General features: G+C 40.7%; 1 protein-coding gene and 1 long non-coding RNA gene across 2 annotated transcripts in view; one reads left to right on the top strand and one right to left on the bottom strand.

The window, feature by feature from the left end:
- Positions 1-4,097, bottom strand: part of LOC123506464 (dual 3',5'-cyclic-AMP and -GMP phosphodiesterase 11A-like) — a 23,178-nt gene extending 19,081 nt beyond the window's left edge. The window contains exons 1-3 of the mRNA XM_045258567.1: positions 4,048-4,097; positions 1,184-1,251; positions 512-681 (exon numbers count right to left, since the gene is read on the bottom strand). Of these exons, the coding sequence (XP_045114502.1) occupies positions 512-656 (145 nt within the window). The 5' untranslated portion in view covers positions 657-681; positions 1,184-1,251; positions 4,048-4,097. The remainder of the gene's footprint in view (positions 1-511; positions 682-1,183; positions 1,252-4,047) is intronic.
- Positions 4,098-18,770: 14,673 nt separating this feature from the next.
- Positions 18,771-19,926, top strand: LOC123506463. Its single transcript, XR_006675434.1, has 2 exons — positions 18,771-18,904; positions 19,614-19,926. It is a non-coding gene; the product is annotated as an uncharacterized LOC123506463 (long non-coding RNA).
- The last annotated feature ends 3,918 nt before the right edge of the window (positions 19,927-23,844 follow it).

Here is a 23,844-nt window from a genome sequence, read left to right as displayed (position 1 = left end):
ATATTTTCTTCTTCTATGTTTGGCCTCTGTGAAATTAATGTCCTTTTCCTTATTTCCTGATATCCAAGATGCCATAATAAAAAATGCTTTAAATCCTCAAGGCTGCTGTCACAGAAGATGCAATTAGTGTCTCCATCAGTGTGTCTGTTCCTATCTTTTAAAGTGAGGTTATAAGGGAACACTTGTATTGGAAGGCAGGGACAGGTTGGTGTTAGTGTTACTTTGAGCCTTGGGGTGACTGATGTGGGAAGGAGTCACTCCTATTACAGATCAAGTTTTCCAGGATGAAGGTGTGGCACATTTGTAGTGTAGAAATGCAAAGTGACTTCAGTGAGTAGGAAGGATGAGCTTGTATGTAGAGCTAGAGAAGTGTTCTCAAGATCCAGCATGGATTGTGTCATGTAGTGTAGCCTTGACTACCTCTCCCTCTCTACAGGGCTACCTCAGCCTGGTATGGACAAATCAGTCTTCAGCAAGTGTTTAATAAGTAATGAGCAACCACCACACTCACCAATAATCTGGAAGTTTCTATTCCTTATGGGCATAGACCGGACATTGCCAGCACTGCCCTTCTCCACCTCCAGACACTCAGCAATGTTTAGGTTCTCCCCTGTCGAGGCAACTTGTTCAGCCAGGTGCAGGAGGTGCTTGGCCATCTCACTCGATCCCACCTGCTTGGCACTGGACGGCAAAGAGCAGGTAAGAAATAAAAAACATGAGAAAAGGGAAGCTGTAAGAGGCCACCAAACCTACTTACATGTTGCAATTCCTTACCTATCATTTATCATCACCAGTTTGCATTATCATTTTCATTTTGAATTATAACCACCACTATCACTATCACCATCACTATATAGCACCACCATCTCCACTACTTATCACCTTCATGCTCTCATTTTCATAACCTTCATACCCTTTCCCTGGTAAACTCTGGAACTCCCTACCTGCTTCTGTATTTCCATCTTGACTTGAATTCATTGAAGAGGAAGTTTCAAGACATTTATCCCTTACTTTTGGCTAACCCTCTCAAACCTGCACAGGAACTGGCAACTAAGTGGGCCTTTTTTGTTTCCCTTTCTGTTGCCCTCTGCCAGTTTTACCTCTCTTACATAAAAAACACTCACACCTATCACCACCACCACCATTACCATCACCAGTCATCACCACACACATCACCACTTACTTATCAGTGCCTGGGCCAGTCACAGGACAGTTTAGCTCGAATATCTTGGAAAACTTGACATTCTGCTTCTGTGGGACAAGAACCAGAACAATATATAGGTAAATTAGAAAGTAGGGGATTGAATACACATGGAAAGTATATTGCTTAATTTTTCCTTTCTCTTATATTTTTGGCATGAGTTTATTTTAGAAAGCTGCAAATATACTGACTAATTCAAGAGAGAGAGAGAGAGAGAGAGAGAGAGAGAGAGAGAGAGAGAGAGAGAGAGAGAGAGCTGTATGAACCTTACAAAAAAAAAAAAAAAAAAAAAAGATTGGGAGAAGAGGAGAGGTACTTATCAGGGTATGTGAAGGAAGGGAAGGGGAGGAGGGACACAGAGACATGGGAAGGTGGCAGTGGTGGATAGGTGGATAGCTGGAGGGGTTCAGAAACATTCAGTCCATGCTGTAATGGTAAGCATCGCCACAACGACAGCATACATGGATCAGCATATGACTAGGATAATAAAGAGAGACGCAAGACATGAAACGTATATAGAACGGTGAAATAACGACACACACACACACACACACACACACACACACACCACCCAGTAGCTCAGTGGTTAGAGCGCTGGCTTCACAAGCCAGAGGACCGGGGTTCGATTCCCCAGCCGGGTGGAGATATTTAGGTGTGTCTCCTTTCACGTGTAGCCCCTGTTCACCTAGCAGTGAGTAGGTACGGGATGTAAATCGAGGAGTTGTGACCTTGCTGTCCAGGTGTGTGGTGTGTGCCTGGTCTCAGGCCTATCCGAAGATCGGAAATAATGAGCTCTGAGCTCGTTCCGTAGGGTAACGTCTGGCTGTCTCGTCAGAGACTGCAGCAGATCAAACAGTGAAACACACACACAGTCTGAGTCCTATCCGAAGATCTGTCTATGTGCTCTGAGCTTGTTCCGTAATGGGGAAAGCTGGCTGGGTGACTACTAGGCGACCATAGTGAATCACACACACACACTAAGTACCATGAAAGAAAAGGACACACACACACACAAAGCCAGCTGGTAGGGCTCTCCAATAACGAAAGATAAGGCACACACACACACACACACACACACACAGAGTCCTATCCGAAGATCGCTCTATGAGCTCTGAGCTTGCTCCGTAATGAAGAAGGCTGGCTGGGTGACTACCGGGCGACCATAGTGAATTACACACACACACACACACACACACACACACACACACACACACACACACGCTAAGTACCATGAAAGAAAATGACACACACACACACACAGCCACCTTCCCCTCCAACACCCTCCAGCTGGGCGCTGGGTGTCAGTGGTTCCAGCTAGTGGGCTCCCTCATAACGAAAGATAAGGCAACACACACACACACACACACAGTCCAAGTCCTATCCGAAGATCGCTCTATGAGCTCTGAGCTTGCTCCGTAATGGGGAAGGCTGGCTGCGTGACTACCGGGCGACCATAGTGAATTACACACACACACACACACACACACACACACACACACACACGCTAAGTACCATGAAAGAAAATTACACACACACACCTTCCCCTCCAATACCCTCCAGCTGGGAGCTGGGTGTCAATGATTCCAGCTGGTGGGCTCCCTCATACCAAAAGATAAGGCAACACACACACACACACACACACACACACACACACACACACACACACACACAGTCACCCACCCACACACACACACGTACACCAACCCACCCTCACACCCTCGGGCCTGTAGCCAGGTATCGGCCATGGTCCAGCCGGGGTGGGGGTTGACCCTCCTTGATGACGTCACATATATTCGTTACGCAAATCATTTTGAAAATGAGGATTCCCAAAAAGGCAGCTGGACACGAATGTTATAAAAATTCTGACTCGTTATCAATCGAAACTAACTTCTAAAACACAAAAAACATTGCCGAGAAAAGGAATAATAAAAATAGCTCAAAAATATACTAAATAAAGTATTAGAACTTCGACTTGCTTAAACACAATTTCAAAGCCCACCAATTTCATTCAACTGAATCGATAACGTTCTTTAAAAATTATGACTATCATTTCGATATATCAAAACCTGGCAACTCGCCCTATTAGAAAAAATAATATTTAAAAAATGACGTTGTTTACAATATTAACAGGACTACATATCATTCTTAAAGTCCACATCTTTAACTTCTCAGGAGCCTTGCACACTTTTCTCATGATAAACCATCTTTTGAAAACACAAACACTTCGCTGCAACCTCAAATAAAAAATCACAGATAGCGGAGGTAAAAATTTTAGCGTATTTTGGCCCTCCCATTCAAGTCACAAACACCCTCTACATCACCGTACTTCAGTCAACTCAAGCATGGAAGACAGGTAAAACACTGCGAACTATCATTAGAAACCCTTAAAAGGCACTTGTGACTCGAAATAAATGAACTGAGACAAATATAAATAATAGTGGAAGTCGAGCATCTGGGACCGGCATTTTGGGCGGGAGCTGGTGATGACGTCACAGACTGGGGCTCGTGACGTCATGGGTAGGCCCGCTTCTTCTCACTGAGCCTCCATAGCACACAAATCGGGTCATTGCGGATATATCTCAACAACTGACATGAAAGATTAGGCCTATGGCTCCACTTTGTGACCTGTCTGGCCTGTAATTAGTGATATATGAGGCAGATAATGGCTGGGAGAGAGGCGGCGGGTCAGGGGATCGGTTTGTTTACGTTTTCAAGATTTGAATTATTTGGTTTTTATAAGTATGTGCAGGTGTTAGTTCACTGATATGTTGTCCTGGAGGTAACCAACGTTAGGTTATGACATGGCACCACCGTGAAATGATGAGTTACACCAATACATTACTTACGTTAGCCAAAGACTGCTCGGCGGCGGCTGTCCGTGTCACTAGCAGGCACCCACACTCCACTTTGTGTCCTCTATCATGTTTAAATAGTTAACCTCTGATTACTGAGAGGCTACACACACAATATTCTCTTCGCTACTATAGATATCACTATTATCGGTATCTTCATTTCCACCAATCACTTTTCCTCACGGCCAGCGCCTTGTCCTGCCAAGTGCTGCGCGGCTCATGGTAGCTCGGCGAGACGCGTCTGTACTGGTACGACTGAATGTGCCGGCATCATTTCCGGTACCGCTTGACGCTTGTACCGTCTAGCGTCTGTGCCGGGAGTCTGCTGCTTCCTTACGCTAAGATTGAATAATGTGTCGGCACCACTCGGCGGATCGGTTGCCGGGACAGATGGCAGTCTGGCGGACTGGCGTCTGGCGGTGCAGTAACACTGCAGTTGGCCGGCATTTTACCATTGCATTTCTACTTCTACTACTACTGCTGCTGCTGCTGCATACCACTCAATTCATACCATTACAAATTAATTTTTTTCATGTTAGTTTGCTATAATTTAGGCATTTACCATCAGTTTTAAAAGGGAACCACAATATACTATGAAGATGGCCGTGTGTTTTATTTATATATTTATTTATATTTTTTTTTTACAAAAATATTTATGAAAGCTGTGTGATTTGCTTTATGTATGTGTGTGTGTGTGTGTGTGTGTGTGTGTGTGTGTGTGTGTGTGTACCGGTACAGGACCGGTAGTATCGGTAACGGTGTCTTTTGTACCGGTACGTACCGGTACTGAAATTAGCGGTACTTGCCCACCACTACCTCTCAGCATCTGCCACATTCACTGCCACCAGACTCCTATACAATTGTCCCAGACGTCTCTCTTCCTCATCCTCAGAGCTGCCCGGGTGGATCGCCGGCCATCATAGGTTAACGAACTCTCCTCCAAAACACATAACACCACATAATTTATCACCACACATCCTTTGAATACAGAAATCTTAACCTACCTGAACTCTAATACGTGGTACTTCTTCCAACAGCAGTAAACCGTCCACACGTAGCCAAATGGAACAGGAATCGCCATATAAAGCAACGTAACGTCCTGTGTAGAATGGGGATGGCCGCCATTACAAAATCGAATAAGTTGAAGCTTCAGTATTATCTCTGTTCGAACCAATGAAGCTACGTGAAGCATTTCAGCAGTGAAGACATTTCAAAATGATATTTGTTTCTCGTTTATGTAATAGAGAAGGATAAAAATAACACTTCTGAATCGAGTATTTCTTAGATAACTTTATGAAAAAATAGGAGAAGCAGTCATGGCTATGTACAAAATGGTGCAGGATGAAGGTACGTAGAGGTGATTCAGACACCTTCAGAAATGGTTACTGTGATGGATATAACTATGAATAGAACCTTGCTAGGAAGTATTATCATATAATTATAGACCTTATAAGTACTGATAGATACCCAGATATAGGAAAATAACCAGGGACTAAAATAGATATTTATCAATATTTATCTGTATTTACATCTCAGGCTTAGCAATGGTTAAGTCTCTGGTTGTATGAGGAGTTATAACAGATACAAGAACCTGAACGGACTATCCAGCTACCTACGCAGTTATCATGACATTTGGCAACGCAAGTACCAATAAAGAGTTTGCAACATGCCACCAGCAGTAAGAAAAGTACGTAGCAAGTGTTTGTTACACTTGGATATGACCAGTCCTGAAACATAATGAATATAAAACTAATCAATGACAACTTTTCTTACTTAATTTTATGACTACAGCTTGAATGAACAAACACAATATGGGACAAAAAGGACAATAGATATAATAATTTTCGAGTCAGATGATCAGTTAAACAAAGACTCACTCACAGTGTGGAGAGACCATTCACCCTGACAAGTCTCTCAATACACAATACAACTTCATATTATTCTTCCAGAAGTGGGTTGCTTAATTACAAATAATTTTCTCCTTGTCATAAACACTAATTAACCATTTTCGACTCGTTAAGATTAATGAGGTAACTACTTAACTATCTTGACCATTATTCTTAACTAGCCAAAGGTGAATTACAGTCTGCCTTACTATATCTCAATTTTTCTTCAATTTCTAGCTATTTTTCGTGGTTAAAATGAAAATTCCCTCCCCTTGCAGTTGTTTCTCTTCCTTCCTAACAGCCACTAAGCTTTCTACTTCAGTTGCATGACTATTATTTCTATTTCTTTCTCCCTGGAATTATGAAGAAAGATAAGAAAAATATTGAAAAGTGAACAATATAGAGAGGGCATTCAGAAGTCAGATATAAGTGAAAAATATGTGGAAGACAATGAGCTATAAGATGATAAATAAGCATAAAAGGCAGAATTGGGAGAATATTAGTACTTTCCACACGTTAAAATGACTATTTAGTACTTTACACTCGTTAAAATGCTTAATCGCCTAAACTTTCAATTTAGGTTTCTTTTGCTTGCTCGACAACTTTTTCATCCTCGCGCTAACACTACAATCCAAGCCTAACTCTCTACCCAGCCCTCAAGTGATCCCTTATAGATAGATATATACTAGAGATGGGCGGTCTGCCTCTGCTACGCTATTGAAGTCAAGAATAAAGTACTGAGGCCAACCACAAACACACCTCTACCTTGACTACTAGACAGGGGCGGCACCATGAGTCCCCAGCAGTACCTCGCATACAGGGAGAGTTTGTTTTATGTTCCTACACTGGGAAAATATTCTAACAGCCGCTGAAATCTTGGTTACTACGTAGATCTGGCCTTTTATCACAAGATTTGGTGAGATTCAGGGATTAGGTGTGTGTATTTACCTAGTTGTATTCACCTAGTTGTAGTTTTACAGGGCCTGGGCTTTATGCTCGTGTGGTCCCGTCTCCATATCTACGCTTATCCAATTTTTCTTTAAAACTATGTATACTCTTTGCTGACACCACTTCCTCACTCAAACTGTTCCAAGTCTCAACACATCTTTGCGGGAAACAAAATTTTTAACATCACTCAGACATCGTCCCTTCCTTAGTTCCTTATTCTCCTGATTGGGATCTTAAGTCTGCCGTACTTGAAACTGTCTGTTTGACTAAACATTACGCAGCAAGTAACACTGAAGAGGAACTCAACCTCATTTGCAAAAAGTGGAACATAATGCATTAAGTATGTTCCATTGTAACAGACAATGCTGCCAATATTTCTGTAATTAATGTCATTAAATTTCTACAAATTCCATGCTTTGTACACATACTAAGCTTTGTTGTGGAAAAAGCCATAAAAAAACATCGATAATTTAGAAAGTTAAGGAGAGAAATATATGCATATAGTATATATAGCTTTCTTCCACTACAGTGTAAAAGGATCTGATAAGCTATGAGCTGCAAGGACAGTACAATATGCCTGCCAAGAAATTGATTGAAAATGTTGAAACGGGAAGAAATTCAAAATATCATATGATGAAGAGGTACTTGGATCAGGATGAGCTTATCACCACTTCACTCTGCTTCCTTGGTGAAAGCGATATGTGGCCTCACTCTACTCGCAGGCCGTCATGGATGAAATGGCAGGAATATATAAAGGTGGGAAGAATGAACATAAATAACATAAGATATGCGGATGATACTGTATTGATTGCAGACACGGAGAAGTTACAAAGACTGGTGGATCGATTGGATGTGGAATGTAGGCTAGTTGGACTGAAGATAAACATCGGTAAAACAGAAGTGATGGGAGTGACCAAGAGAAAGGAACAACTGAGGGTGAATGTGAATGTAGATGTTCAGGCAGTGAAGCAAGTTAGATCATTCAGATACTTGGGAGGCTTGGTGGACGAAGATGGTAGATGTGATGCGGAAATAAGATCAAGAATTGGTATGGGAAAAGCTCAGTTTGGGCAAATGAAAGGGATACTGACCAACAGAATTTTGAACACTGAGATCCGGCTAAGAATTCTGAAGAGTTATATATGGTCAGTGATGTTGTACGGATGTGAAACATGGACTGTTAGCAGGGAAATGAAGAAGAGGCTGGAGGCGGCAGAGATGTGGTTCACCAGAAGAATGATAAGGGTCCCGTGGGTGGCAAGGACAAATCAAGAGGTGTTGCAGATGACCGGCATTACGAGGGAATTACTGACTGTAGTAAGAAAAAGACAGCTTGGGTATTTAGGACATGCTTTGAGGGGCGATGGTCTAGAGAGAGACTGCCTCTTGGGGATGATTGAGGGGAAGAGAGCACGAGGGAGACAGAGGATGAAGTACATGGATGGAATTAAGGAGATGGTGGGAAGACAGGATGGAGGAAGTAGTAGAGTCGGCTGGAAACAGAAGAGTGTGGCACTCCATTGTCGCCAACGTCACCTGACACGGCACTGCGGTAAGGTAAGGTAAGGCCTCAGCAAAGATGAATGTAGGCTCCTTCAGAGCATTGCATGTGAATATGCTGGAACTACTCAAGAAGGCAACCAAGGAGATGTCCACTGATAAAAAAAACCCAATATCGTTATCGAAAATTACTCCCATGGTTAAAAGAATAGAAGATTGTATGAATTCCAGCTACAACAGCAAGGGCCACTTACTTCATGGGGCACAATAGAAACAATTAAAAGGAAAGACGGTTTCCCTAACTTGAAGGAAATTGTTTACTTACAGCAGCAACTCATTTGGACCCAAGAGTTAAAAGGTACATTTTGCAGATCTATCAAATGTCAAAGATAGAAAAGCGTCTAATAAACTTAATGCGTTCTGAGATCCCTCAAACAACTGATGCCAGAACGTCACAGACACAGGTCACGGTAGTTACGCCGATAATTGCCACAAACCAAAAAAAAGTCATTGTGGTGTAAATTTGACGCAAAGATGAGGAATCTGGCACATAATACATCGTGTCAGTAATCCACAGGTCCACATATTGAGTTGAGGAGGTACCTGGAAGAGCCTCACATAGAGAGACTGATCCATCTACTGGCTTGGTGAAAGCATCACTCGACGCTCTTCCCCAAGTTACAGGTGTTGGTCAAGAAGTTCCTATGATTCTTTTAATAAAACCATGTGGAGAGCGACTGGCTACCATCCTTCCACCACAGACTACTTCATTTTTCTCAATATTCAATGCATTTAATTCTTAATGGAAACTGATATTTTGTTTGTCATACTGTAGAATTTAGAACATTATTGTATATATATATATATATATATATATATATATATATATATATATATATATATATATATATATATGTAAATTATTATATATTTCTGATATGAATTAAAGCATTTTTGATTTGTGGAATTAGGTTGCGATGTTAATTCAGTCAATGATAAAGATCACATTTTTTTTTTTTTACTTCTCACTTCCTTATTTTTTCCCCATGCACATGTGTAAATACATTGAATGTGTTATTTTCTATAATTCTAGAATTAAAATCATGTCTGTAATCTCATTTCCATACTTCTGTCACTGTACTGTCTACTTGATATCTGAAAAACTAATTAGCTAAAGAAATTAAACATTTATAGGGAAGGATTTTTTCATTGCTTTACAACCTTCACCATTATTCATAAAATGTCAATCAACAATACTGCACGGCATATAGGTATCATTTCAGGCACACGTGTTCTCCTTTACCTCCTATCACTCCTCACAGCGCGCCACGATGAAATGATGCAGGAGTCATGAGGAAACAATAAATATGTAAATAAACACAATGCATCAACACACTGCCTTAATTCCTCTCCTACAGTGCCACTTTACTAAGCAAAATAATAATAAATATTAATAATAAACCCCATAAATACGTGACAGATATATATCGTTGTCGCCACATGTGTTCTTCCTTGCCTCCTCTCGCTCAGCACAACACGCCACGGTGACGGGATAAGCAGATCACGAGGAAAATCAAACATAACACAGTCATAACATTAACCAAAGCACACACACAAAACACAGAACAACACTATGAAAACACGTGGAAAAACAGTCAAATATCCTTAAAAAAAACGCCATACAAACATTTTATAAGACTCCAGACACCTCCATGACTCCATCAAGCAAAGCGGTCGTGTCCTGCCACGATATAGGCCCTAATATGGGTACCACTATAAACAAACTTGCCTGCGCCACTATGGGCGAAAGCTGAACAGTGCTTCCCACATATACTCTTCAAGTATGCCTATAGGCGCTATAAGCCATAACATAAAAAAAAAAATTAACGCCAGATAATAATAGCAGCAGTAGTAGTAGTAGTAGTAGTAGTAGTAGTAGTAGTAGTAGTAGTAGTAGTAGTAGTAGTAGTAGTAGTAGTGGTGGTAGTAGTAGTAGTAGTAGTGGTAGTAGTAGTAGTAGTAGTAGTAGTAGTAGTAGTAGTAGTAGTAGTAGTAGTAGTAGTAGTAGTGATACATTGGTGATGGTAGAAGTGGTGATAGTAGTAATAGTAGTAGTCCTTTCTTTCGGCTGACCCTTTGATCTACAAGGGGGCTGGCAATTAAGCGCGTCTTTTTTCTAATCTATTTTTTGTTGCCCTTGCCCAGTTTCTTCTCTTACATAAAAAAGTAGTTGTGACATTTTTGTGATATTATTACTATTATTATTATTATCATTATTAATAGTAGTAGTAGTAGTAACACATTCATACTTAATTAACGTCACCATTAGATAAGATTACGGGGGTGGTAAGGGCGTGAGGTAGGCGTGGGAGGAGGCAGCGGTGGCGGGTGGGATGGGATGGTGGACATCTCCACATCCCAACATCTGGAGACGCACACCTGTTTTCTGATAAACCTACGTACACACACCAATATGTACAGACTCACGTCACCTACAGTCATACAAAACAATGACGGATGAACGGATGAATGAACGAAAAACTATGGAAAACAGTGTAAGAAAAGATGCAGTAATAGTAAATGTAGTAATTGTACTATCTGAATGGAAATACTTGTTTGTGAGAGACCAGCGATATTCCACAATTCACACTACTAAATGAAATGTATGAAATATAAACAAGCATCCACAAGAACACGACGAAGAAAAATATAATTGTTACTTCTCGCGCAGTACAAATTGAGGAAGCAGCTACAATGGAATATGTCAAGATGTCTCCTATAGAATGAGAGAGGCGCAGAATACTACCAGTGGAATTGTTAGAGGCGAGTAACATTACCACCATCAGCTCCTCGAGTGTCAAGTCTGCACGCTGACATTCCTATTCTTTTGGCTAACTCTGACCTGCCCGGAAATTGGCATCTAAGTAGCTTTTTTGTTTAGTCTTTATTGTTGCCCTTGGCCAGATTAATGTTTTTACATAAAAAAAAATTTACTTCTACATAACGGCGCCTTTGCTTTTCCACCGCGACTATTTGCAAAGGCAACAGAGACAATTAGACGAGTTATCAACAGTGTTTTTCTGTTCATAAAGTAGAAATTTTGTTGTTCCGATGTATATATATATATATATATATATATATATATATATATATATATATATATATATATATATATATATATATATAGATAGATAGATAGATAGATAGAGAGAGAGAGAGAGAGAGAGAGAGAGAGAGAGAGAGAGAGAGAGAGAGAGAGAGAGAGAGAGAGAGAGAGAGAGAGAGAGAGAATGGAAATGGGGTAACTAAAATAAAATCGAGAAAATTTAATAAAATGAAAGAACAAAAAGCGGGTGTGGTGTTTGGCTGCCATTAAAACAGACCATTACGTGCATGGGAGGAGGAGGAGGAGGAAGAGGTGGAGGAGGAGGTGGAAGGAAGGCAAGTTTTTGGGGGGTGAGGAAAATTGAGGATTACCTAGTCTCTAATTTTCTCAACAGACGGCCCTGATCCACCAGCCACACCTTGGGCTCCTGATGTGGTTGTCCTTCGGGAACTCCTCAGTAACTCGTATTTCAGATTCAACCAAGCAAAACCGACCAACATGTTTACTTCAGACGCCTTGCACCACCAAAGCCTTACCTCTCCACCTGTCACTATAAACACACCAATTCACTCAAGAAATCACGAAAGATTCATTTTTTATAGTGCTGACATTACAATCACTCACAATTCAGTCCACTATCATTTACAAAACATTTGAATTTTTTAACATAAGTCTAAGAATGGTAATAAGTACATAATGAAATAAATGAAAAAGGAATTATTGTTTGAATTTTTCTATTTTAAATTTTGTTTTTGTGCAAGTTCAGGTAATTTTTGTTTGTCTTGTTTATCTTTTTCCTTCCATTCCTTTCATTTGCTCCTGTTTGAGGATGACAAGAGGAGGAGGCGAAGGAGAAGGAAGAAGACGAAAGACAATCCTCCATCAGGTTTCTCCCAACTGACCAGTGACCAGTTAATCTCACCTCCTTCCCCTCTTCCATCCCCTCCCTTTCCATCCCACCCTCCCACTTCCTCTCCTAACACCTGTTACGAACATCCCTCAACACCAGTCCTTTCCTTCCTTTACTACCTTCTTTTACCATCTCCTGCCTTTGATTCTCTCCCAATAGCACAAGCCAAACACTAAAGGCTGGTATTCGCGAGCGTTGCACCACAAGAGAAGCAACCGGTCACCGCTCCCTCCCCCTCACTCCTGCCGCGCCCTGATACTCCTGGTTCCTGCTCCTGACCACGTGAACTGACGGTGACTTGCTGGTTTGCTGGTTTTTGCTTTCCGGTCAAGGATTCCCCAGTTGTTGCCTCTACTGCAGGTGGTTTCGATGGTCCCAGGGTTACCTTGAGATCTAGTGCAGTTCTTGTTTCTACCGGCAAAATTCAGATTCATTTGCTTTTTATTCTTTCTTTTTTTTTTTTCTTTTCTTATTTTTTTCTTCCTTTTCTTCTTTCGTTTATGCAATAATTTAGTAATTATCCAATTTTTTCTTATACTTAAATTTTTCAACCTGTAACTAATTATTTCTTTTTCTATCCTGGTTACTGATTCTTAGAATTTTGTTAATGTCCCTCACACATAACATACAGCAGGGTCAGTGGCCGGGTCTTGCATGTCACCCAAGGGCGGCGCCGCGACGCTACTACCTGAACTAAGAGCCTTTTGTCTTTATGCACGAGAATCTCATGAGTAACACACGGACAAGTATAAACACAGCCTTAAAAAATAAATATACTGCCCGATTCATGTCACTCACACGGAAAATGACCAAGAAGAAGAATAACAAATAGTGTGTGTGTGTGTGTGTGTGTGTGTGTGTGTGTGTGTGTGTGTGTGTGTGTGTGTGTGTGTGTGTGCGCGCGCGCGCGAATAGAATAGAATACATTTATTGCTCACTATACAGAGTAAGGAACACAGCTCCCACGAAATATATCAAAACATTGCTTCATCTGAATAACACTAACAAACCTTTAACAAATTGTGCTAAATTTGTTAACAATTCTATATTTTTCCTCTGCATCAATTCGGTAAACTTAAAATGATTTGGGCGCAATATGTAATATTCAGGTACATATAGTTAACTGAACGATATCCTGGTTTCGACACTAATAAAACATGATATTCATCCACAACTTGTCCATCATTTCATTTGGTGCAGTACCGCTCTTCCCTACTTGTCTGGCGATGTCTACCGGTAATAATTGGCAGCTTTTCTAGCACTGATACCCTATTTATCATATCCACTCATGCTGGCATTGTTACTTTTGTTGTGTGTGTGTGTGTGTGTGTGTGTGTAATTCATCTCGGTCGCCTGCTGGTCACCCAGCTAATCTTCCACATTACGGAGCGAGCTCAGAGCTCATAGACCGATCTTCGGGTAGGACTGAGACCACAACACACTCCACACACCGGGAAAGCGAGGCCACAACCCCTCGAGTTACATCCCGTACCTATTTACTGCTAGGTGAACACACCCCACACATTAAGAGGCTTGCCCATTTGCCTCGCCGCTTACCGGAACTCGAACCCGGCTCTCTCGATTGTGAGTCGAGCGTGCTAACCACTACACTACGTGGTGTGTGTGTGTTTCATTGTTTGATCTGCTGCAGTCTCTGACGAGACAGCCAGACGTTACCCTACGGAGCGAGCTCAGAGCTCATTATTTTCGATCTTCGGATAGGCCTGAGACCAGGCACACACCACACACCGGGACAACAAGGTCACAACTCCTCGATTTACATCCCGTACCTACTCACTGCTAGGTGAACACACCCAAATATCTCCACCCGGCCGGGGAATCGAACCCCGGTCCTCTGGCTTGTGAAGCCAGCGCTCTAACCACTGAGCTACCGTGTGTGTGTGTGTGTGTGTGTGTGTGTGTGTGTGTGTGTGTGTGTGTGTGTGTGTGTGTAATTCACTGTTTGATCTGCTGTAGTCTTTGACGAGACAGCCAGACGTTACCCTACGGAACGAGCTCAGAGCTCATTATTTCCGATCTTCGGATAGGTCTGAGACCAGGCACACACCACACACCGGGACAACAAGGTCACAACTCCTCGATCTACATCCCGTACCTACTCACTGCTAGGTGAACAGCACCTACACGTGAAAGGAGACACACCCAAATATCTCCACCCGGCCGGGGAATCGAACCCCGGTCCTCTGGCTTGTGAAGCCAGCGCTCTAACCACTGAGCTACCGGGCCGTGTGTGTGTGTGTGTGTGTGTGTGTGTGTGTGTGTGTGTGTGTGTGTGTGTGTGTGTGTGTGTGTGTGTGTGTGTGTGTGTGTTTCTGATTCGGGTCCCAGTACATGTGCTCGTATTCGTACCCTTACTGAAGTACACATTATAATGTACTTGTGCTCGTATTCATACTCAGGTTCAAAATTTCCATTGTACTACTTGTAATTGTACTCGGAATTTAAGTAGTCGATAGTTTAACGAGTACTTTCGAGTACTGTTCACTACAACAACAACAACAACAACAACAACAACAACAACAACAACAACAACAACAATAATAATAATAATAATGAAAACGTTATGGTGTTGTGTGGTGCCTGACGTGGGCGATCAGTGTGGGTGAGGTGAACTGTACACACTGTACACATTGTATACAATGCACACACATCCACCCACAACCACACCCACCCATCCACCACACACACACACACACACACACACACACACACACACACACTATGCTGATGAACAAATAAGTTGAATGAGTAAGAAGTGAACTTGAACTTGAACTTGAACTTGAACTTGAACTTGGATTCGAGAACAGTTATATAATTGACGACTCATACTTGTACTTGGATTCGTGATGTCATCATGATGTGGTTGTATTTGCACTCCAGCTCAAAATACAGTAAACATACTCGAACCCAAGCCTGGTGTGTGTGTGTGTGTGTGTGTGTGTGTGTGTGTGTGTGTGTGTGTTTAGCGACTGAACGAATCCGGTTCTAGGAATTCCCAGTAGACTCCCTTGACAATGCGCGCAGCAACAACAAATCCAGTGACTGCAGGCGGAGGAGGAGGAGGAGGAGGAGGAGGAGAAGGAGGAAAAATAGGAGGAGGACGGGTAGGAGCCCTAAGCCAGAACCAGTGGTGAACCAGATGTAACTAAAATATTCTGTGCGTTTTATCTCTAATTTTCAAAAGCTGTAGTGGAAATTGTTGCAAGAATACTAACACGTGTGCATTTCTTCACGTATCTAGTGACAGTGTAAGTAGTTCTCTGCATCATCAACGAAAGAAATAACTCGTGTAAACCTGGGTAACCTTTGAAAACAGTCCAGAAAGTATATAGGAAGATAGATAGTGATGCCGGTTCTGTACATTATTTAGTGACAACAACGATACTAATCACGAGAAACAACGCTCTTCTTTGGAAAAAACCTCAGGCAACTTCTTTTTATTTTTATTTTTACGTAAGAGGAGATCTGGCCAAGGTCAAGAAAAAAAAAAAAAGACCATAAAAAGCCCCTCAGGAGAAGCCCATCCCAAAAGAACACAGTCAAAGGAATCATTCAGAAGTTGAGATGAAGTGTCTTGAAATCATCACACAATAATTCAAGTCAAAGATAGGAGACAGTAGAGTTTCATTGTGCAGAATCACGAAAATATCCTCAAAACCTCAATTATAAGCTTTCTTTATTTGAGGAATCTATCATAATCAGTTGGATTCTCATTACTTTGTCAGTGGTGGCGCAGTCCTTGCTAAACTAACACTAGAATCAATACAACACCTCCCAAACCTCACCTAACTAACCTAACTAAACCTAACTACCACTAGAATCATGACAACACTCCTTAAACCTAACCTAACTAACCTAACCTAACTAACACTAGAATCATACCAACACTTCCCAAACCTAACCAAACTAATACTAGAATCATGACACCTCCAAAGCCAAACCTAAATTAACTAACACTACAGTCATGGCAACATCTCCAAAACAAACCGGTTTATAAAAAGTAGTCGAATTTTAAACACTAAATTATTTCCAGTAGAAGAATGCAGCCACAAGTTTCCTTTTTCCCTCTAGTTTCCTCTTCCGCATTTCATCTTCTGCTTCAGGACAACACGTTTTTCCTCACTGTTTGATCTCCCCCACTTCACCCAAACCTCTGAGTTAATTTAGCATCCCCTTAAATCTTTTTTATCTTCTTATTTTGTCCCTCATCGTACATCTTGGCTCCTACTGCTGCTGCGTCACGCCCCCTCGAGCTGGTCATTATTCTCTGAGACGCCCTCCTTGATTGCGACCTTTAGAAATTCCGTTGATAGCGTAGTAATATAAAAATAAGAATAGATAATGAATAAATATATAAACAATGAACTAAATAATTAAGTAAAAAATAACTGACGATGGTAAAGATAGTTATGAGAATGTAACTCTTTTAGGAACTGTAATTAATTTCATGTTATTGTTCTTCGCACGTTGTAATCTATTCTTTATTTGATCTTTTTTCTTTTATTTATTTTACTCAGAACAATGCAGCGTTATTAACCCCTTCAGTACCATGACGCGTTTTCATATTCTTTCTTCTTACTATTTGACAATTTTATGCAGCTTCAGAAACTTATGTGGGGATTAAAGTAATGAAGACTCTGGCCATCAGTCTTCTGCATAACCTTCATAGACCCTTCCTAATGTCAATAAAATCATCTTATCGTACCCAAAAATCATGATATAAAAAATGTATCCTAGTACTGAAGGAGTTAAAGAAAAGAAATAAATACACTGATATTGGCAAAAGGCATTATTCATAGCATGTAGAATTTGAATACACGAAAAAAAAGATAAAATAAAAAGCAAATACAAAAATATAATGTTGTTTATCCTTTCCAAAACCACAATACTTCCATTTCCACGAAGCACAAATATTCTCATTCCTTGGAACCGAATCACTCACTTTGCGAAAAACATAAAGCAAAACTATTACTGTTATTCCTGCAAAGTGTCCCTCCATCTCCATCTCAACCTCCACCTCCCTCCACCTTCCACCTGAACTTCCACGCAACATCTCCCTCCACCTCCACCTCCACCTCCACGCACCACCTCCCTCCGCCTCCACCTTCCAGCTGAACCACCGCTGCTGTATTTCCCCAGCAAGGTTCCAGTTTTTCATTGGAGGGGAATATACCGTGGCACGACAGAAGCGGATGTTTGGATGAAGGTGAAAGAAGGTGAGAGGGGAAAAAAATCATGTAAAGTGGCGAGGCATAACCCAAGGGAGAGGTCGGTATTGGGGGTGGGGGAGGAGGAAGAAAGAGAGGCCAAGGGAGAAGATGAAGGCAGTGGTAACAGGGTGTGGTGGAGGGAGAGGGGAAGGAAGAGGAGGAAGAGGAGGGAAACAAGATACCGGGGATGGAAGTGGAAGGAAAGGCAGGAAAACAGGTTCTGGTGGAAGGAAATGGGAGGAAAGAAAAGGAAGACGTGTTGTAAATTAACAAAAAAACAAGGAAAAATGTGTAATAATGGCAACAATGGAAGAAAATAAAGGAGAGGGAATAAATACAGATTGATAATTAAGGAATGAAAGACAAAAAATATTTAAAACACCAAGCAATTGAAAGAAAGGAAGAAATAAGAAAATAAAAAATAATGAAAAACAAATGAAAATGAGAGGAAAAAAACATGATAACAGAAATAAAGTAAAAACAAATAAAAATAGAAAAAAACAAGAAGAAGAAGAAAAAAAAAAAACTACGAGGGGTGAACAATATTAAGGAAAAAGAAACAAACATGCGTGGAATAACAATAAAAAAACAGAATGACACTATAGAAGTCAACGATCACAATACACACAAACAAACACAGAATATACACTGAGATCGAAATATACAGACAATTCCCACAACCCCTTTTCACTCATAACCACCTAATTATTAAGAAAATCAAGCAATTATTCACACACACACACACACACACACACACACACACACACACACACACACACACACACACACACTCTACCACAAGTAAAAAAAAAAAAAAAAGGAAAAAAAAATTCTTGGGAACTTTGGTGAGCTTCATGAAGGAGGAGGAGGAGGAGGAGGAGGAGGAGGAGGGGGATAAACTCGTCCCCTCTTCACCTCCATTTCTTGAGTTCACATAAGTTCATTCTCTTCCTTCCCCTTCTCCTCCATCCTCCCCTTCCTCCTCCTCCTCCTCCTCCTCCTCCTCTGCAAATTTCTCCAACAACGAACAAGGCAAAGGCATCTTAGGTTAAATATTTATCGCTACAAAAAAATATCACACCTCAAAATAAAAGTAGATTGAAGTTACTACGCCAGATGGAGGAGGAGGAGGAGGAGGAGGAGGAGGAGGAGGAGGAGGAGGAAAATTACCAGACAAAAGAAAGAGGAGGAGCTGGCAGGGTATAAAAGGTGGAAGTCCTGAGCCATGTAGCGTCACTCCTTCCAAAGTCTTCAAGGAACAGTAAGCAAAGTTTTTCGTTTTGTTCTGTTTTCTGAGTTTCATCTTCATTTTTTCGTTTCATATTTTCAAGTTGTTATGCTTTCCGATGTTCGTTTTTTTTTAAGAGAAATTAGATTATTCTCTCTCTCTCTCTCTCTCTCTCTCTCTCTCTCTCTCTCTCTCTCTCTCTCTCTCTCTCAACACCAAAGTGCACTCTATCTCATGTTCTTTGTAAGTAATCATATAACTGTTTACTGCATGTCTAATGTTCTTGTTATATGATCCCTTTGTCGCTACATAAAACTCACTCACTCACTCACTGACTCAATCACTCAACACTCAGTCAATCAACCAGTCAAGCCCTAGCCCGCTCCGTCAACTAAGCACTCACTCATACACTCATACACACACACACACACACACACTCTCTCTCTCTCTCTCTCTCTCTCTCTCTCTCTCTCTCTCATTTACTTACTCAACCATGCAGTCAACCAGTCAACCCCTCCCAGCTCCGTCAATTGATCATTCATTGTCTCACTCACTCAACCAGTCAATTAATCAGTCCCTCTCCCTGCTCCTTCAATTACTTACTCGCTTACTCAATCATTCACTCTCTCACTCACACACTCACTCCCACTCAATCACTCACACACTCACTCACTCTTTTCAAGCAACCAATCATTCTACCACTTCGTCAAGTAATCACTCACTCACTCACTCACTCATTCTTTTACTACAGATGCTGAGTCTCCGTGGTATGATGGTGCTGGTGGTGCTGATGGCGGTGGTCGTCAGCGTCTGTGTGGCTGAGGCGCATCAGTATTACGGAGGCGGCGGATACCGTGGAAGCTCAGAACGTGGCAGTTATGAGAGTTACAGTAGTGGTGGTTATGGTCACGGCAGCAGGCCTTACTATGGAGGCGGCGGCGGCGGCAGATACAGACCCAGACCCTACTACCACTGATTTCCCGCTCTACGATTCTCGCTCCCCATGACGGCCATTAGAAACACTGTGTCTTTGTCCTTTTGATTAAAAACTTTGGCATGTTTCATTCGTGTTTTCCTTGCCTCTTGTAATTTACTATAGGTTTGTATGGTGGGTGAGGTAAAGGGTTACATTGCATGGAAGAGGATAGTGAATAACAAGCAAAAGGATTAGGTGGAGGAATGTACCAGCGAGGACGTGAAGGATAAAAGATTGCATGAAAAAATGTTTCAAGATGAATATTTGGAAAGACTCCTTAGAAACTGTGATTAACCCTTTCAGTACTATGACGCGTTTCCATATTTCCATATTCATTCTGCTTACTGTTTGGTGATTTTATACAGCTTCAGAAACTCATATGGAGGATTCAAATAGTGAAGATTGTGGCCATTAATCTTTTAGCCTCCATAGACCCTTCCAAATGTCAATAAAATGGTCATATCCTACACAAACCTCAAGATAAAAATGTGTCCAAGAACTGAAAGGGTTAAGAGGGATAAGCTGGGAAGGAGAACAAGAACAAGAACAAGAACAAAAATAAGATAAAAAAAAAACAAGAAGAAAAACAAGAAGAACAAGAAAGTGGAGATTAGTTTTACATTTATTCAATTCTCGTTTATTTCTTTGTTCTCATTTTTTTTTTATTTATTTATATCATGTGGGCTTTCATTTATGGTCTAAAGGGGATACATTCTAGGGTACTTCCTTTCTCAAAGCCCACCCGCTAGAAAACCGTTGCCCCGAGTGAGGAAGCCCAACCTACACTCGGACCGTGGACAGGATTTGAACCCGTGCTTGGAGACCCCACGAGCCCTAAAAGACGCATGGTTCCAATGGTTCCACTGTACCACGGCGGCCCGTAATTTGTATGTTACTTAACTTTTAAAATTCAGAATAAACATATTGCATAATCCCACCTTCAAAAAATAATATAAATAATAAAGATAAAAGCAACACATACACACTTACAAAAAATAATAATTATCACGTATCTAACAAAATAAACAAGAGAGAATTAAAGAAATGTCAAAATACAAGAAAAAGATGATCTACCGCCAAAAATAAGAATAAGAAGGAAAAAAATAACTGAAAGAAAATAAAGAACAAAGTAAAGAAAAGTAAATTAAAGAAAATAAAAAAGAAAAAGAAAATCTAATCATTGCATATTATTAATAAGACATTTAACATAAAATAAATGAAATGAAGAAAAATAAAAAGAAAAAAGAAAAAAAGCTACAAAAAGTAAAATAGATGAAAAATAATTGAAAGAAAAGGAATAACAAGATAGAACAAAGAAAAGAAGTATAAAAAATATATATATATACATAGCAAAAATAGAATGAGAGAAAGATAACTGAGAAAAAAAACACAAAAAAAACAGAATAAGAATATACCAAAAATAAATAAATAAAGGAAAAAGAACAAGACAAAATAAAGAAAGAAAACCAAAAAAATAAAGACAAATCAGCAAAAATAAAAATAAAACACCTTTCATAACCATCACAGACAAGAAAAAGAAAGAGAAAATGAAATAAAATAAAAGGGAACCAGTCTAAATAGGACAAGGTCTTCAAGGTTAACAGGATACCCAAGGATGCTGCAGGGGTGAGGCTAAGAGGGGGGGAGGCAGGTAGGCGAGGGGAGGGGAGGTGAAGATGCTACCTGCCTGCTGGGGGAAGGAGGTGGTCAAGTTGTGGTGGATGGGAGGGTATGTGGGTGGTGCTTGGGGCAGGTGCATTGTGGGAATGGGAGAAAATGGTGTGGGAAGAGGGGAAACTGAAGAGGATAGTGATAGGAGATGGAAGATTTGTAGGAGTGGTGGTGGTGGTGATAGTAGTGATTGTGGTTGTACATAGTAATAGTAGTAGTAAGTGGTGGTTGTAGTAGTAGTAGTAGTAGTAGTAGTAGTAGTAGTGGTGGTGCAGGTGGTGGTGGTGCTGGTGGTGGTAGTAGTAGTAGTATAAGTAACAGAAGCAATGGTGGTGGTGGTGGTGCTAGTGGTTGTAGTAGTGGTGGTGGTGGTGGCAGTGGTAGTGGTGGTAGTGGTAGTGGTGGTAGTAGTGGTGGTGGTAGTGGTGGTAGTGGTAGTAGTAAGTAGTAGTAGTAGTAGTAGTAGTAGCAGACGTGGTGGTCGTGGTGGTGGTAGCAGTAGTGTTAGTAGTATTAGAAGTTATTATTATTATTATTATTATTATTATTATTAGTAGTAGTAGTAGTAGTAGTAGTAGTAGTAGTAGTAGTAGTAGTAGTAGTAGTAGTAGTAGCAGCAGTAGTAGTTTCCTTGATCACAATCACATAAGTTGTTTCCTAAAGCGTGCTTAAGACAGTGAGACGTGCAGAATATGAATATATGAAGCAACACTTGTAGAAAATAAATGTATTACAAATATTGATGCAAACGTAAACATATATGTCTTTTATATAACATGGAAAAAAACTGGCCAACGGCAAAAGAATGAGCTAAAAAAAAAAGCCTACTTAGTTGCCAGTCCCATGCATGTAGAAAGAGCAATTATAGAACTAAAGCTGATGCAAAGGTAAGACTATCTTTTTTTTTTTTTTATGCGAGAGTGGAAAACTGGCCAGGGGTAAGAGAAGAGTTGAAATAAAACCCACTTAGTTGCTAGTCCCCGTGAAGGTAGGAAAAGCAATTATAGAACAAAGAATTAAAGAAATATCCACTTCTAAATAAACAAAAGAATGATACAGAACATAAAGCATTTGTGACGCAAAGCACATGGGTGGAGAAAACGCATACAGCATACAATACACGTATACCACACACATGTGAACTACACACACACACACACACACACACACACACACACACACACACACAAGCAGGTTTTATGAGCAAGTTCTAATCTCTCTCTCTCTCTCTCTCTCTCTCTCTCTCTCTCTCTCTCCTCAAGAAAAATATGAATGTGAAAATGTATTCGACATCTGACACTTTCATAAGACAGAAGTAAACATGATGATAGTGAATAGAGAAAATTATCACCTTCTTCTTCACCTTCCTCCTCCTCCTCCTCCTCCTCCTCCTCCACCATCAGAACCATGCCTAGGAAGAAGATAAAAAAAAAATAAGCACACTAGTAATTTACAGAGAAAATCCTTATAAATCTTGGATAAGAAAAACACTATGGCGTTCGAAATTCCAGTTACTGCTGAAAGAGAGAGAGAGAGAGAGAGAGAGAGAGAGAGAGAGAGAGAGAGAGAGAGAGAGAGAGAGAGAGAGAGAGCGTTAGATTGATACTATGTTGTAATTATATAACAGAATATTGTTTCATTACTTTTGTTTATCTATTTTTTATTCATAGATTTTCATATCCATTACGAGATCAAGATACATTGCGACACGGAAACAGGAGAGAGAGAGAGAGAGAGAGAGAGAGAGAGAGAGAGAGAGAGAGAGAGAGAGAGAGAGAGAGAGAGAGAGAGAATGATTGAGAAACCAAAGACTACCGCAGGCAAGGTTATATATTCTATATAGAAAAAGAAATCATAACAGAGATATGAAACAATGAAAACGTGTAATACAAGGAGGAGGAAGAGGAGGAGGAGGAGGAAGAGAAGGGGGAGAGGAGAGGAGGAGGAGGAGGAGGAGGAGGAGGAATACATAGGAATACATAGGAAAGACTAATGATAGTAGGCCTTGCAACCTATGACGAGGTCACTCGTTCACTATATTAAATTTTAATAAGCTGTATACTTAGTAGGAGGCAAGTATAGAACATGAAAAGCTCCTCCACACCCACCACTCCCTCTGACGTTACCCGGCAAGAAACAAAACGAAGGAGGAGGAGGAGGAGGAGGAGGAAGGACGAAGGAGGAAGGAGGAAGGAGAAAGGAGAGGAAAAAGAGGCAGCGGAAAGAAAAGAACTAGAAAGGAACATAAGAGCCAACAATAACAATGTAGAAAAACAATAACAACAACAACAACAACAACAACAACAACAACAACAACAACAACAGGACGATAATA

Source organism: Portunus trituberculatus, chromosome 20, assembly GCF_017591435.1.
Source record: "Portunus trituberculatus isolate SZX2019 chromosome 20, ASM1759143v1, whole genome shotgun sequence".
Taxonomy (NCBI): Eukaryota; Metazoa; Arthropoda; class Malacostraca; order Decapoda; family Portunidae; genus Portunus; species Portunus trituberculatus.
This window is presented reverse-complemented; position numbering and strand designations above follow the sequence as displayed.